Raw genomic sequence first — 13576 nt, forward strand, 5'->3', positions numbered from 1 at the left:
GGAAAAGGCTTCAGGAGCCAACCTCGAGGCAAAATCCGGAGCCGGAGTCCCTGAGGCAGTTCATGGCTGAACACAGTCACGTTCTGGCAACTCCTGCAATGCCGCTGGAACCAACTGTATTGGCTTCTGCCTTTCCATTGCACCATTTCAGCGATGTGGAGAGGGGGGATTTGCTGCATGGGAAACAGTCTATCCTCCATATCTACTTTATTTAGGCTTTGCGCACGGGAGAGGACTCTGTTCCAGAACCACCATTCAGAGCGTGATACCATAGTCTTCTGAGACTGAAGGATGCCAACTTAAAAGTACCCTCCTCCTACCCCAAGATGCTGCTCTTCCATCTTCCCTTTGCTGTCTTCATTTTCTCCCAGTCTTTTGCCTTCCCTTTCCCTTCCTCCTCCTCCTCTTGCCATAGTCTAGCCTCTCCTCTTCTTCCTTTGCTCCACTTTCTCACTGTTTGTTCACTTTCTCCTTTGTTGCTGAACTCCCCCTACTCACCTCAGTCTTGCCCCATCTCTCCTTTTATACCTGGTCCAGCCCACTTTGAGGGTCAGTACCAGCAGCCCTCCTGACTGCTATCAACTGTGTTTCCTGCTGCATCTGGAACACCATCAGTGTCACTTGGCAATGACATCACCCCCAGGCATCAACTGGTGACAAACACACATAGAAAACTGTACCCATTACCTTTAAAATAGCTCTTGTCCTGCTTATGTGGGCTGCCTGGCCTGGAAGGGAACTTGAATATTCCTCTTTACATGTGTGTGTAGCAGTGTGTGGTCTGATACAATTTTACAATTTTTGCTTTTCTGCAGTGTTCAGGTCTTGTTGCATGGTGTGGAGAGAGAGACTTTTGTGTACAGCACTAGAAATGGGGCCATCCAACAAAACTGATTGGCATGAGATTTAGAAAGGACAAAAGGAAGTATTAACACAGTGCATAATTATGGACATTATTACCTAAAGATATGGTGATGGGCATGAGCTTAGATGAGTGGTTCCCAAACTTTGGGTATGGGTCACAATGTGACTTTTGGTGGGTCTCCAAAGGGTGATGGAAAGATCAGATAACTAATTGCCTCAAGCCCTGAGGCTGTTCAAAAATCAGATATTAAAATCAGTTGCTAATTACCCTGCAAAGAGCTCAGCTCCTGCAGTTTGCAAGCTTGTGTAAATATAGGGAGATAAATGTTTGAAGGTCTTTTTTGGATTATTATAAATAGATATTTCTTTCTAGATCTCCTTTTTTAAAGTCTTGTAAACCTAGGTGGGTCCTGATAGAGCGTCATTTGGTGGGTCCCGATGCTAAAGTTTGGGAATCACTGGCTTCGATTATTTTTAAAAGAAATGGGCAATTTCATGGGGACAAGACTATCTCTGGCTGCTGTTCATGATAGCTGTGTGTTATCTCCAGGTTCAGAAGTAGGGTGTCTTTGAACACCTGTTGCAAGGGGGCAATAGTGGGGAAAGGTGTTAGACCAAATGGGCCTTTGACCTGATCCACCCAGAAGGGTTTTTCTTATATTATGGCAAATTGATTCCCTTCCTCAATAAGTGTCCAATGTTTTATAATGAAACTTTTCTCCATCTACTTTCATTTGGACTGAAGAAAGTTCAAGATTGCTTGCCTCATCTCTTTAGCCAAAAACTGCCCTTACCGAGGATTTGTGTGGTTATGTTAAGTGGTATACATGTGAAGTTAAGGTGTGTATATTGCAGGAAAAGTGCAATTTGTAAAAAGAGAACTGTTAAGCTCTAGGGGCTTAATGTCAATGAAAGTCAAGCCAACATTGCCAAGAACAGGGAGTAAAGATAGGACTCCAAAATCTGGAGTGAGCAAGCTTTCATTCTCTTCCATATGCATCCCAGATTGTAGCACATTTATTTTGAATCGACCCAGCTGCTCTCTCTGTGATGAGACCCTGGGACATAATCTGAACAGAATGGGGGGGGGGGGGGAAGCAGATTGCAGGGCATTGATGACGTTAAAGCACCACTTGCTTAACCATAACCATTGTCCACCCAACACCCACTACTACAGTTAATGCAGTTGCCAGAAGAATGACTGCATTCCACAAACCACTGGGTTGGAGGCAACTGATGCTTTGTCTGTGGAAGCTCCTTCTGTTGGGAACGGCAGTCTTGAATGTAACTCCCCTTCCATTCATGGAAGGAGCTTCCATAAGCACAATGGTAAATTTGAATTGTGAGAAGATGCAATGTCCATTCAGCAGAAGTGTCCACTTGCCAAATGGACTGGCTCCCATGCAACAGCTGAGCAATCACTGAATCTTTATTGCACAAAGGCCTATTTTAGCAAAGCCCAATCTCTCTCATCTTTAAGGTGTAGAGAAAACTTTTAAGCATTCTTGAAAATGCACCCCAACTGTATGTTTTTCACATAGATCACTGTTAACAGAGGAAATCAGGGCAGAATGATGGGCGACATTAAATGACAAAATTTAGACCACCAACACTGAAACAATGTACATTATGACTTTATCATTTATTTAAATATCTATATTTATGCATGTACAAACTTTAATAAGCACTCTTATCATATCTCTGCTTTTTTAAAAAAGTAGAGAATTCGCTTCTGTAAAATGAGAACCATGTACAAAACTAGGCGACAGATATAAAAAAATTTCATTTCATTTTTTTTAGCTATTAGGAACAACAGAAAAGTGACCAAGATGGAAGGAACACTAACACACATTTCAAAACCAGTGGTTCTTTCACAAGTGTTACAAAATCAGTGCTCAGCTACAAGTCCTAAAAGGGATAGTTCATAGTTCAATTGGTGTAATGCATGGCAAGGGGATGCACTTTTGTCAGAGGAACAACAAATAATGTATAGTTAGACAAAGATGGTGGAGACTAGAAACTCTTCGAGAGTCTTCTAAACCAATATGGCACAAAGTCTCCAAGAAGATTACACTGATCTACCAAGTGGCATAAAGCCATCCCAGTTTTTTTCCCCTGCACAAAGAAAAAAGCTCCCTTCAAGAAGAATGGCAATTTCTTTGTCAATGAATGCATGAACCTCTTCCACAGCGCACTGGAATTTACAGAATTATCAACCAAGACACAGCTCAAAATGGGGGCAAGAACCCTTAAATCATGAAAGAACCTTCTTGCTTGACTTTTTAAAATGGAGAAATCAAGAGAGATGTTGGGGCAGGGAAAGAAGAGGCATTATGGCCTCTGTCAAGATGTGTCCATCTCTTGGAATGCTGTACGTTGCAAGAATAAAAATGCCCTGGTGAATGAAACCTCACGAGGTACACAGTTTAGCAGCAGCCTTGCTCAGCTGTCACTTGATGCCAGATTAAGACGACACCAGATTCAAACATTTGCACTCCCTATAGGACACAGGAGTAAGTAACAAGTATAGTGTGATTGCCTAATTCATATTGCACAACTGTATAAAAAACATAAATACTTGCTATCTGAAGTTTTTAAATACAAAATACAGGTCACATACTATTTTTAGTCAATTCTTTTCAAGTGCAAGTTAGGTGTGCCCTTCACTCCTTCCTAGAAAAAGGCATTTTTTTTGGCACCAATAATCCCCCCCCCCCAATAATGTGCCAATATACATAATCTCATACTTTCTCATAGCAATCCTATACATACAGTATATAAAACAGGGTTATTTACATAATGAGCCAGACATACACTGAAGCAGCTTTTAAGGGTTGAATCTCAACTCTTGTTATAAAGGAGACACACACACACACACGCACAAGCCACTCATCCGAATTATGCTGGTTGCTGTGGGTTCACATTGATAGAAGGAGGATGTCCTAGGAGACCAATACGCTGTTTTTGCTTCCTCTGTTCTGTCATCTGGAAAATTGAAACATTTACTAAGTAGACATAAGCACTGCTGGTATGTCAGACCACAGAATGAGCTCTTACTGTGTGCTCTGGTCAAGGCTTATTCTGCCTTGATGGGTGGATACTACAGATGTCTCATGTCCATGCAACATCGGCACTGTGTCTGACTAGAATTGGGCTGTGAGGCATGGCACAACATACTGTGCAAAGAACTGTGAAACAGTAGCAGACATTTATGAAGAGACGCACAATTCTTCCAGCGATCATAAAGTTCCATTTTACAGCCCATTTGAATACAAGTATCAGAGGGAGCAATTTGAAGGAGAAAAAAAAAGATTTTCATGATGATAAACAAGGACAGATTATACCAATTCTAAGTCAGTTTAAATTTAACACGACAGATCATACTGATTCTAGTGCTGGATTTCGCATCTGATGAAATGAATTTCTGGTGACTTTCTGCATCTGGTGAAATTGCTTCTAGTTCACAGAAGCTTGTGGTGAAATAAATGTGTTAAAGGTGCTAAAAGATGGCTTCTGCTCTGAAAGCTATGGAATAATTTCCCTTTTCATGGCCAGAGTCAGCTGAAAAAGTGACTGTGTAGCCTTTACTGTCGATACCCCAAATCTCTAAAGTAGGGGGATTTATCATGTGATGTCCTTGTTGTCCTCCAAATAGGTGGTGAAAATGTTTGTATTCCACCAGGTTTTTAACATTTAATTTATTGATGGTGGTTGTTTCATCTGGGATCACTGTCTTTTTATTACTGTTATATACCACCTTGAGGGGTTTGTTAGCCAGAAAGAAATATTTTAGAGACAAACAAAGCTCTCAGTTTATTTAATTCCAAGTGGCCATGTTTTAAATAGGTCCCTAGGAATGTTTACATTATTTGTTTTAGTTCAACAGTGCTTTCTAGGGGATAATTTGAATTTTGGTATTAATGACAGTTTAGCCCCTGGAAACCAATTTGAAGAGGCAGCTCAAAAAGCAGAACTTGCTCTTTATTCCACTCAAGCCAATCTCTCCGTCACCTCCTCTTTCCAGAGAGGCTTGTTACTAACAAGAAAGTGATGTATGCATTTGGTCACATAACTGCAACTTGAGAGGCCACATTCCCTGACAGCACTTGGGGGAAATTCCAAAGTGTTCTCTTACATTAATAAACCTGGTTTCCCTTCTTCCTTTGCAGTGAAGAGCCTCTCTGGAAACTGATGTCATCCTCTCTCATTTTTAAAAGAGAAAAGACCTGGCCAGTGAAAAGAAGGCTCTAGCAAGGAATATATTTTGAGTCTTCCACCAAACTTGCATCAAATTCCATTCTGGATGACTTGGGTCAAATTGTTAAACACACTGGCTACTATTCAAAAGGGCAGTGAGACATTTTGTGGTGGTTATGGCTAAGATAAGAAAATATGTGATATCTAAAGATGAATTCTGAGAAGGGCAATACTTTCCCCCTTGAGGCCCATAATTTGTACTCAACCTTTAACTTCAGAAAGTTAAAATAAACAAAAAGGCTGAAACACAAGTTTTGTCAAACAAGAACAGAATATGCCCCTTAAAAAAGTATAAGCCCCTCCTAATACACAAGTCTTATGGAATAAATAAGTTTGGTTTGGTTTTCCGTTTTACTGTACCTAGCCACTGAAGCCGCGTGGATGGGTAGACCTGGGATCCAAAGACTGTCTCCACTCTCCCCTGCCCTGTTTCATCCTCACCCCTGTTCTCCCCATCGTCACCCTCCCCTCACTCTGTTTTGCCCCTCCCCTACCCCTTTAGGAAGTTGCCCAAAATAAACTTTGTAGCCCCTGATAAAATGCTTCTTGGAGGCCCTGCTGAGGGGAAGAGAATAGCAATATGGAGGCTGATATTTGCTGAATACACATGCAAAATATTATGTATTACAATAGCTAGAAAAGGCATCACTTCTGAGAAAGGTAAACCCATCATGGGCTCTTGGACTCAAACTATCCTCAGAATTCTACCCATTTTCCTGTTCAAACAAACCACCAATCTTTTGATCTGTTTAAGGGGAAGGTGGATGTGACAGAAAACATCTGCACAGAAGTGTCAGCATTTTAAAATTAAATCAGAAGTACAGGAAGAAGTTGCCCAAAGAAATGGCCTTGATGTGGCACTTCAGAGTCCCACCCATCAGAACCACCACCGCTGGGAGTTCAACAGCTGTGCCTGTGTGAATTAGATGCAGACACACTTCTAGTCTCCACGCCCTCCATGTCCCATTCAGCTGTGTATGTGCAGATGTCAGCCAGACTAGAAGCAGCATTTCTCAGTTTCCAAAATGTGTAGAAGGTCCCAAGACTTTTCATAAAGCATCATGAGCCCTGCAGACAGCTACAATGTTTGGAATACATTACCCCCTGCTAATTGGGTAAGAGGCACTTTTTTAAGTGGGTGTCCTCTTTTTAGCAAGGGGAGAGTAACTGGCCCACCTCACCCCAGCACTGTCTGTTCTAGTGGCTGTCTGCTGGTGTTCTTTTGCATCTTTTTAGATTGTGAGCCCTTTTGGGACAGGGAGCCATTTAGTGATTTGATTTTTCTCTGTAAACCACTTTGTGAACTTCTAGTTGAAAAGCGGTATATAAATACTGTTAATAATAATAATAATAATATCCCTTACCTGATCTTTAAGCTCAGACAGTTGATTGGAGAGGTTTGATACCAGCTTCATGGTTGATTCGAGCTTTTCTTGCAGGTTTCTAAGTTCATTCTGCTCTCCTTCGGAATCGCTACTCACAAGTGACATGGCACGCATTCGAGGAAACCAGTCAAGATTTCTCTCCTAAAATTCAGACACAAGGAGACCATTAGCATTAGAAAAGGGCATGTAATGACGATTAGTCCATTTCAAATATAACTTCAAACAGATGTTCTAAATCACAATTCTGTATTAAAAAGTTGAATTTCAGATGAATCCTAAAACTTCTGCATAAATATTTAACTACTGAAGAGACCAATGCTCAAAGTCACCAAATAACATTAAAACATTAAACAATAAAGTGACATTAAATATAACTTAATTTATTTACATAACTGTGAGGCCATCTCACACTCAACTGTGGGGAATGAAGAAAGGACATGTGCTGTATTCTCCGCTTTTGAATTTGTGGTAATATAGTCCCCACATTAATTCCTCCCTTCTGTAAATGTACTGATTCAACTTCTCAAGTTACCATAATTGAATCAATTATAATTTAAAAACAGCATTATGTTTGCTGAGAAAAGACGAGCAGACAGCTACAGCTTCTGAATTCAAAATACAGCTACAGATTCAAAATTTAGTTTGCATCTGAGATCTACATCCTTAGGAACTTATCAAATATATTCCCCATATTATTAAAAGAAAAGCGACACAGTGCTTATTGCAAAAGTTATGTGTTCTTTGAAAGACTTTTAGAGTATTCAGCTAAAATGCAACCCGACATGGAGGACAGGCTACAGTGGAGCAGGGCTCAAAGCCAGTCCCACCCACTTCTGTACTAGTTACTCCCCCTGTCCAAGAACGCCTCCCCCGCCCCCAAGGCCCCTTACCACGCTCCAGGTGGTGTCCAGCCCAGCGCTGATGGTTCCTCCTCTATGGGCGACACCCAGTGCTGGAGCTCAGTGTCAGCGCTTGGACCACATAGGATTGGGCCCTTAATCCCCACACCACCAAAACTCTCCCATGTGAAAGGAGCTATCAGCCTTGTCTTTGCTGCACCTCCTATCATGTGCAGAGACAGTACTGCACAAGTGACTTGCAGAATTATAGGGGCCTGGTTGGCTCTCTCCAACACTTGCTCCAAGCCCAGGTTCCTCCATTTGTGCAATTCATCAGTGTAGTGGCAGACATCTCTTCTCTATCCCCGCCTTCTGATTGGCTGCCTCCTTTGGTACTTCACCCTACTCTGGCCTTGTTTTCTACCCTCTGTCCCTTCCAAACCCTATGTACTCAACCAGGCACCTGACCCCAGCCTGCTTTCTCTGACCTCTATGACTCTCCTGGATCTGTTCTACAATTGCTCCCCACCACTGTGGCTGACTTAAAGTTAAGCCAGTGATTTTCAACATTTTTCTTCTTGCGGCACACTGGCACTAAAATGGTCAAGGCACACCACCAGCTTTTAGACAAGGCACAATGTGCTGTCAATGGGGGCTCACATCCCCCAATGGTCCTATTGATAAATGACCCTCTTCCAAATTCCCTCAGCACACCTGGGGACCATTCGTGGCACACCAGTGTGCCATGGCACAGTTTTTGAAAATAGCTGAGTTAAGCTAAAGCCCGAACAGAGTCAGGGAGAAACTATATCCACACAAATATGCTATCTCCTGATAAACCTATTACTCTTTCTCCATAATGAGAGGGAAAGAGCAGAAAGCTCATGCGATAAGGTCACATCCAGTATCATTCTTGATACAATCTATACGGCCAAGTAATGAGTGAATACAGAATCTTAACATGGAGCCCCCCCAACTCCATATTTTGGGCCAAGCTTCCACAGCAAGTTCTGAGAAGTCTGCCTATAAATACAATGTTAAATACTGTTTATATATGTTCTGCTCTGTGCAGTCAGTGATGCAGAAGGAAAGCACAGTGGCAAGGACAAAAATGACAAAGTAGCGTGGGATCCGAAAGAAAAGGGATGGGGGCTAATAGATACCAGTTTCTTTCATACATTAAGAGGCTAGTACAAACAACCCTTTCAATGCTGCTGTTTTAATTTCTGTTGCCTCCCACATTGGAGACATTATTTTAACAGTTCAGAGAATAGTTTGAGGAGGAGGAAGTACAAAAGCCTGGGTGTGAACAGAGGCACTTGATACCAGCTCATCTGAAACTTGGAACAAAAATGAATCTAGTGTATATCTATGGTTTATTGTAAAGGTAATTTCAGCACTGTCTGCCAACAAGCCCGTTCTACACATTTCCACTTAGTCAGCAGAATACCTTTAGTTTAGCCATTCAAAAACAGATATGACACCCACTTCCCTGCTCCATAGTCACTTTCAAACTGTTTTTGACCTATCAGCCCTAATCAGCAGTTTACAAAGTTCTGCTAAATTCCATCCTGGCTCACATGAGAACCCAACTACACATTATGGGATGGCTGCAATCTGTGCCCATGCATGTCTCCCTGGTAAAAGAAATCCATGATGGGATGTCATGTTGAGCATTTCCTTGCCTCTGCAAGCAGATGCTGCAAATGACTTGGAGTTAATATGGGGAGAACAATGGACAAGGGGGTATCACATCATGTTATTTTTGGTTGAATATATGGTCCAGAAATGAGGTAGTTAGTTCATGAAGAAGCAGTGAAAGAGGTTCCCATCGCCACTTCTTCAATAGTCTTCACATTGTTAACGAGGAGCCAATTCCACCACCTCCAAACCACAGTTCAGTAGAAGAGATGTCCCTTCACTCTTTCTGGAACCAAGAGGCCTCCTTCATAAAGTTTATTGTCCTGGGATGACAGCTCTTTTAACCTATCAAAAACTTGGGGCTTGGCAAAACTCTTCCTCAGAACAGTCTTCAGTGGCTTAGTCACATCTTGCAAAACATTTTGTTTCTCTTTCAAGATTTGTCATTTGTACCTGCAGTGTCAGCAACAGGTTGCGGGGGACGCTGCAGTGGGATCCCTATGGCATGCCCACCCACCCACTCCTGATGGTTCATTGTACGCTAGCAGCACTGCCACCAGAACTGAGGATTCAAGGTCGTCTAAGTCAGCTAGCTTCTCTGATGGGCACAAACCTTTGGCCAGTGCCTGGACGCTGATACAATGGCAGTACACACAAGGAACATAAAAGTAACATGGTACTCCAACAACAGAGTGCTAATTGGAACTCTAGTAGTTTGTTTAGACTGATAGGCGTGACCAGTTACAGAGCAAAGAGAGTTTAAACAGAAATGTACAACTCCACACCAGCACCTATGATTTGTCTGACATTTTCCACACACTCTTCAGGGGGAAAAAAGGTGTTGACAGCTCAAAAGGTTGTGATAACTTTATAAAACATGAAGCTGAAGGATAATTACTCTATTATACTGGCACTGGATATGCACCCGCCCCCACTCACCCCATGATCTCTCTTGTGGAGACACCAAACTGCCAAGTCCCGATTTGAATGCCACACATTTGTTACTCTAGGTTTGTTTCTAACCACCCTAAGTTCAAATTTCAGTATATAACTATATCCTTGGGAAGTGCTCTCTTCACATTTCTTATCTTTTATTGACCCTTCCTCCACCGTCAGGAACTATGAGAAATGAAGTCAGGACTTACTTAAAAATGTTTTTAAATAAAGACATGTTTTAAAAATTTATCCCACCTTTCCCCTCGTATTTAAGATACCATCTAACACACAATATAATAAATCAATACATACTCAATCCCCTACCTATGAACCAGTTTGGTTCCAGAGGTATGAACATAAGTTGAAATGTACAGAAGTCAAAATAGCTGTTCTTATAAAGCACCACCAAAGAGCATAGTACATCTGTATGAAAGCACCAATGCAGCTGTCTGTAACTTGTGGAGCCAATGTAACATATAATGCAGTTAACACAGTAGTGGTACAAAAGGATAAAACAAAGAGAAGTGACAACATTTTTTGAGTGACAAAATTTAAAAGGAGGAAGTGAGGGGAAATAAAAGGGGTTTTAGCCCCCACCAGAAGGTTAACAGGGCATCCATAGCTCATGGGAGGGAGTTCCACAGCTGCAGTACAACACAGAGAAGGCCTTCCCCCAGTCACGGCCAGCCTAGTTTCAGTTACTGGTGGCATATTATGGGAGGCTCTGCCATTAGGCCTCAGAAGTCGAGAGGACGCAGTCTCACAGGTACCTTGGTCCTAAGCCATAAAAGTGTTGTAAAGGTCAAAACCAGCATTTTGAATTGTATCCAGAAAGGAATCAGCAGCTAGTGCAGCTGCTAAAGCAGTGTCCTGACAGAATCAAACCACCAAATTGCCATGACCACACAGCCTGCCATGTTCTGCACTAACTGCAATTTCGAGATAAGGACAGTTCCACGTAGAACTAACTGAAGTCATTCAGTCCGGATGTCATCAATGTTGTGGTCCAGTCTGATCAACTGGTGCACCAACTGAAGCTGGGCACATGCCCCCTAGCCCTAGCAGCCACTTGATTGTCCAGGAGCAGCAAAAAGTCCAGGAAGATACCCAGAAAGAAGATGATGTTAGAGCGAGCAGTTACAATTACTGCTGTGGAAATATGATGTCAAAAGAAGAGTGTGGCAGAGAGGATTGCATGACAGGCAGCACACAATCTTTTTGCCTTTCAGAAACCCTTGACTGATTACCTATGGTTTTAAAACTGGCTAATTGGTGTTAAGTAATGAAGTGGCATTCTTTCTGGGGGGGGGGTGTGAGGAAACACACACTTTCTTATTTGTCTGTTGCCATTAGAAAGGAAAGTCTCTATTAATGCTGTCTGTACTGAAGGCACCGATTAGTAATAGCTCATGTGCGTCAATAAGCAGGTATACTGAGAGAGCATTGTTTTTAACTCAGTTCTCCATGTCAAGGTAGTAGGGGTATTTTCAACAGACAGCAGAAACCACTCCCAGACTGATCGAAGATGGTTACATTTTCTAGGCCAAAAAGTGCTGCTGCTGCTGCTGCTATGACAAGGACCACTTTAACCAGTGCCTTATTCCCCATTCTCCAGCCACGGCAATTTTAGAGACATTTCATTCAAGGTTGAAAAGATGAAACTTGACAATCAGTTTTCTGTTAAAGTTCAACAGGGCCCTTAAGGTGGCTGGCCTTGCAAGCAACTGGCGTGTGCAAAACAGCTACAGCAACATAACATTATCTGAGACACACTCCTAAGCCTTTCTGGTTGCTCTGCTTCCTTGTCTCCCTGGACACACCCCTTTCCTACTTGTGTCCCACATACCAATCTTGTTAGGCACCGTCTGCTACGGCCCTCCTACAAGCCTGGTTGTGCCGTCAGCTCCTTCTTCCCGTCACAGCAGCAACTTTCTTTCTTTAAACAGACAAACTGAATTAAGCCACTGACGGAAGTTGGCTAACCACAAGTGTTGTGTTTCTGGCTAGCTCTTTTCTAGGTAAAGTGGGAAAAGTCCCTTTAAAGCAGCTGTCAGAATCACAGACGGGGGCGATGATGACCAGAGCTTTAAAATGTCCATGATTGGTTTTTTCCTCTTTTTTAAAGGAAGCAGCCAGTGTGATGCAAATTATAATTCATTCTGAGAAGTATCCACACTTCCCTGCTTTCCCTGAATTGAGTTTTCTCTGGGGTCTTTCCAAGCTTGGATTTTATCTTTAATGCTATATCCACAATAGCAGATTCAGAACAGTACTATAATATTCTATCCTGATGGTAACTGTCAGAGGAGCCTGAGGATAGTTGTACTTTTATTCCACACTTAAAAAAAACAACAAAATAAAAGAGAACAGTGCACATATTTCAACGCAATAAGAAGGGGAGTAGAAGTGTTGTCAGATGGAGCATTGCTATGGGAATGAAAGGCTATTCGTGTTTACTAAATTTTCTTTTTAGAGTCAGATAAATGCTCCAAAAAAGTAAAATAAAAATAGAAGAAAATCTTCAACAGTGCACAAAACAGTACAAACACTGAGGGGCAGGTAGGTTGTAGTTTGTGTTCCTATGATTACTAAAGAGGTGAACATGGTCACCTCATCCCTAAGAGGTGACCATGACTGTTGAATGATCATTTCCTTCACAGCAGTAGCAATTGCAACAAGCCAAGCAGCAGGAGAATTCCAACTTCTCTCAGTGATGAAATCTAAAATGCTGGGAAACGACAGTGTCATTATCTGGAGAAAAGTTATCTGACCCTCTGTAACAAATGAGTAACCAGGCATTCATTGCATTATAAACGGATCAACTGGAAAGGCATCCAAGAGTCACTTCTGATAATACTTTCTAGAAGGCAGGGAAACCCTCCCATGAATCATACCTGATTGGCCTAGAGCAGGGGTGCCCAAACCCTGGCCCTGGGGCCACTTGCGGCCCTCGAGGACTCCCAATCCAGCCCTCAGGGAGCCCACAGTCTCCAATGAGACTCTGGCCCTCCGGAGACTTGCTGGAGCCCATGCTGGCCTGATGCAACTGCTCTCAGCATGACGGTCAACGGTTTGACCTCGCGTGAGCTGTGGGATGAGGGGTCCCTCCTCTGCTTGCTGTTTCACGTCTGTGATGCAGTAGCGGCAGCAAAGGAAAGGCCAGCCTTGCTTTGTGCAAGGCCTTTTATAGGTCTTGAGCTATTGCAAGACCTTCATCCAGTCACATTATTATTATTATTATTATTATTATTAACAGTATTCATAGACCGCTTTTCAATGGAAAGTTCACAAGCGGTTTACAGAGAAAATCAAACAACTAATGGCTTCATTTCTAGTTCCGTTTCTATTATATTCATTTATGTAAATTTATTCAAATTGGAAAAGTAAATTAATTCTTTTTTCCCCAACACAGTGTCAGAGAGATTATGTGGCCCTCCTGCCATAAAGTTTGGACACCCCTGGCCTAGAGCCATCCCCCCCCCACACGTATCTTCAACTACAGGTGCAATGCTTAAGCATTTCCACCAGCACATTGCTTAGGAAGGAACATCAAAAGTGACCCATAGCTGCTTGCATTTTTAAAAAACACAGTGACTGGCACTGGTAGGGACAAAGAATTTAATAAAATACTCAGAAAGTGGCTTAGGAAAAAAC

At 42.2% G+C, this 13576-nt stretch overlaps 1 protein-coding gene across 1 annotated transcript in view; it reads right to left on the bottom strand.

The window, feature by feature from the left end:
- Nucleotides 1–2533: 2533 nt before the first annotated feature.
- The window catches only part of ITPR1 (inositol 1,4,5-trisphosphate receptor type 1), a 281488-nt gene continuing 270445 nt past the window's right edge, over nucleotides 2534–13576 (bottom strand). The window contains exons 57-58 of the mRNA XM_066617382.1: nucleotides 6486–6647; nucleotides 2534–3849 (exon numbers count right to left, since the gene is read on the bottom strand). Coding sequence (XP_066473479.1) covers nucleotides 3763–3849; nucleotides 6486–6647 — 249 coding nt within the window. The 3' untranslated portion in view covers nucleotides 2534–3762. The remainder of the gene's footprint in view (nucleotides 3850–6485; nucleotides 6648–13576) is intronic.

The sequence above is a fragment of the Tiliqua scincoides genome, chromosome 2, assembly GCF_035046505.1.
Source record: "Tiliqua scincoides isolate rTilSci1 chromosome 2, rTilSci1.hap2, whole genome shotgun sequence".
Lineage (NCBI taxonomy): Eukaryota > Metazoa > Chordata > Lepidosauria > Squamata > Scincidae > Tiliqua > Tiliqua scincoides.